General features: G+C 52.9%; 1 protein-coding gene across 1 annotated transcript in view; it reads left to right on the forward strand.

Annotated features, from left to right (window-relative positions):
- Positions 1-434: 434 nt before the first annotated feature.
- The window catches only part of LOC106899931 (serine/threonine-protein phosphatase 4 catalytic subunit-like), a 9001-nt gene continuing 8295 nt past the window's right edge, over positions 435-1140 (forward strand). Inside the window, exons 1-2 of the mRNA XM_014961869.1 lie at positions 435-891; positions 1021-1096. Of these exons, the coding sequence (XP_014817355.1) occupies positions 794-891; positions 1021-1096 (174 nt within the window). The 5' untranslated portion in view covers positions 435-793. The remainder of the gene's footprint in view (positions 892-1020; positions 1097-1140) is intronic.

Genomic DNA, 1140 nt, shown 5'->3' on the forward strand with positions numbered 1-1140 from the left:
ATTCTCAGGAGGGAAGTTAATTACTCCCTGTGGGGTCGTAATTATTCCCCCGAGGGGCTGATTTCCCCCAGGGTGAGTTAATTACCCCTTTGGGGGGTGCTAATTATGTCTTGGAGGGAAATTAGTTACCCCTTGGGTGCTTTATTTAGGCCTTCAGGGGTACTTATTACATTTGGATGAGAAGTTAATAAGGGGGGTTAATTTTTCTCAGAAGGGAAATTAATTACTCTTTGTGGGGTCTTAATTACTCCCGTGAGGCGCTGATTTCCCTGAGGGAGAGTTAATTACACTTTGGGGGGTGCTAATTGCCCCTTGGAGGGGGGGAATTACGCCTTGGGGGGCAGTTAGTTACCTGTTGGGTGGCTTGGTTAGCCCTTGAGGGGCTGGGGGGGGCAGTAATTACCTCTAGAGGGTTAATTATTCTCAGGGGGAAAGTTAATTACTTCTTGTGGGGTCTTAATTACCCCCCATGAGGGGCTGATTTCCCCCAGGGTGAATTAATTACCCCTTGTGGGGGGGAATTAGTTATCCCTTAGGGGGATTAATTATCCGGTGGGGGCACTTGTTACCCCCTTGGGGGGTTAATTATCCCTGGGGGACTAATTAGCTTTGGGAGGCAAGTTAATTATTCCCTGTGGGGAGTTAATTACCCCCACATGGGCCTGATTTTCCTCAGGGCGAGTTAATTAGCCTTTTGGGGGGTGGTAGTTACCCCTTGGGGGGGGGGGAGTTAGTTACCCCTTGGGTAACTTACTTGGGTAACTAACCCAGGGTTAATTGGGGTTAATTAGCCATGGGGGAGCTGAGTGACCTGGACCGGCAGATCGAGCAGCTGCGACGCTGCGAGCTCATCAAGGAGAGCGAGGTCAAGGCCCTCTGCGCCAAAGCCCGGTAATTAACCCCTGTCATTAATTATCCCACATTAATTGTCCCCCCCTGCCTTAATTACAGCCCCCCCGGGGGGGGGGTAATTACCCCTCCCTGGGGGTAAATAATTGCCCCTCCTGGCTTTGTTCTCAGGGAGATTTTGGTGGAGGAGAGCAACGTGCAGCGGGTGGATTCCCCCGTCACGGTGAGTCGGGGGGGGATCTATGGGGCGGGGATGTGGGGACGAGGGGGCCCCGGGGGACCCTGGGGGGC

Source organism: Calidris pugnax, unplaced genomic scaffold (genome assembly GCF_001431845.1).
Source record: "Calidris pugnax isolate Ruff unplaced genomic scaffold, ASM143184v1 scaffold932, whole genome shotgun sequence".
Classification (NCBI taxonomy): domain Eukaryota; kingdom Metazoa; phylum Chordata; class Aves; order Charadriiformes; family Scolopacidae; genus Calidris; species Calidris pugnax.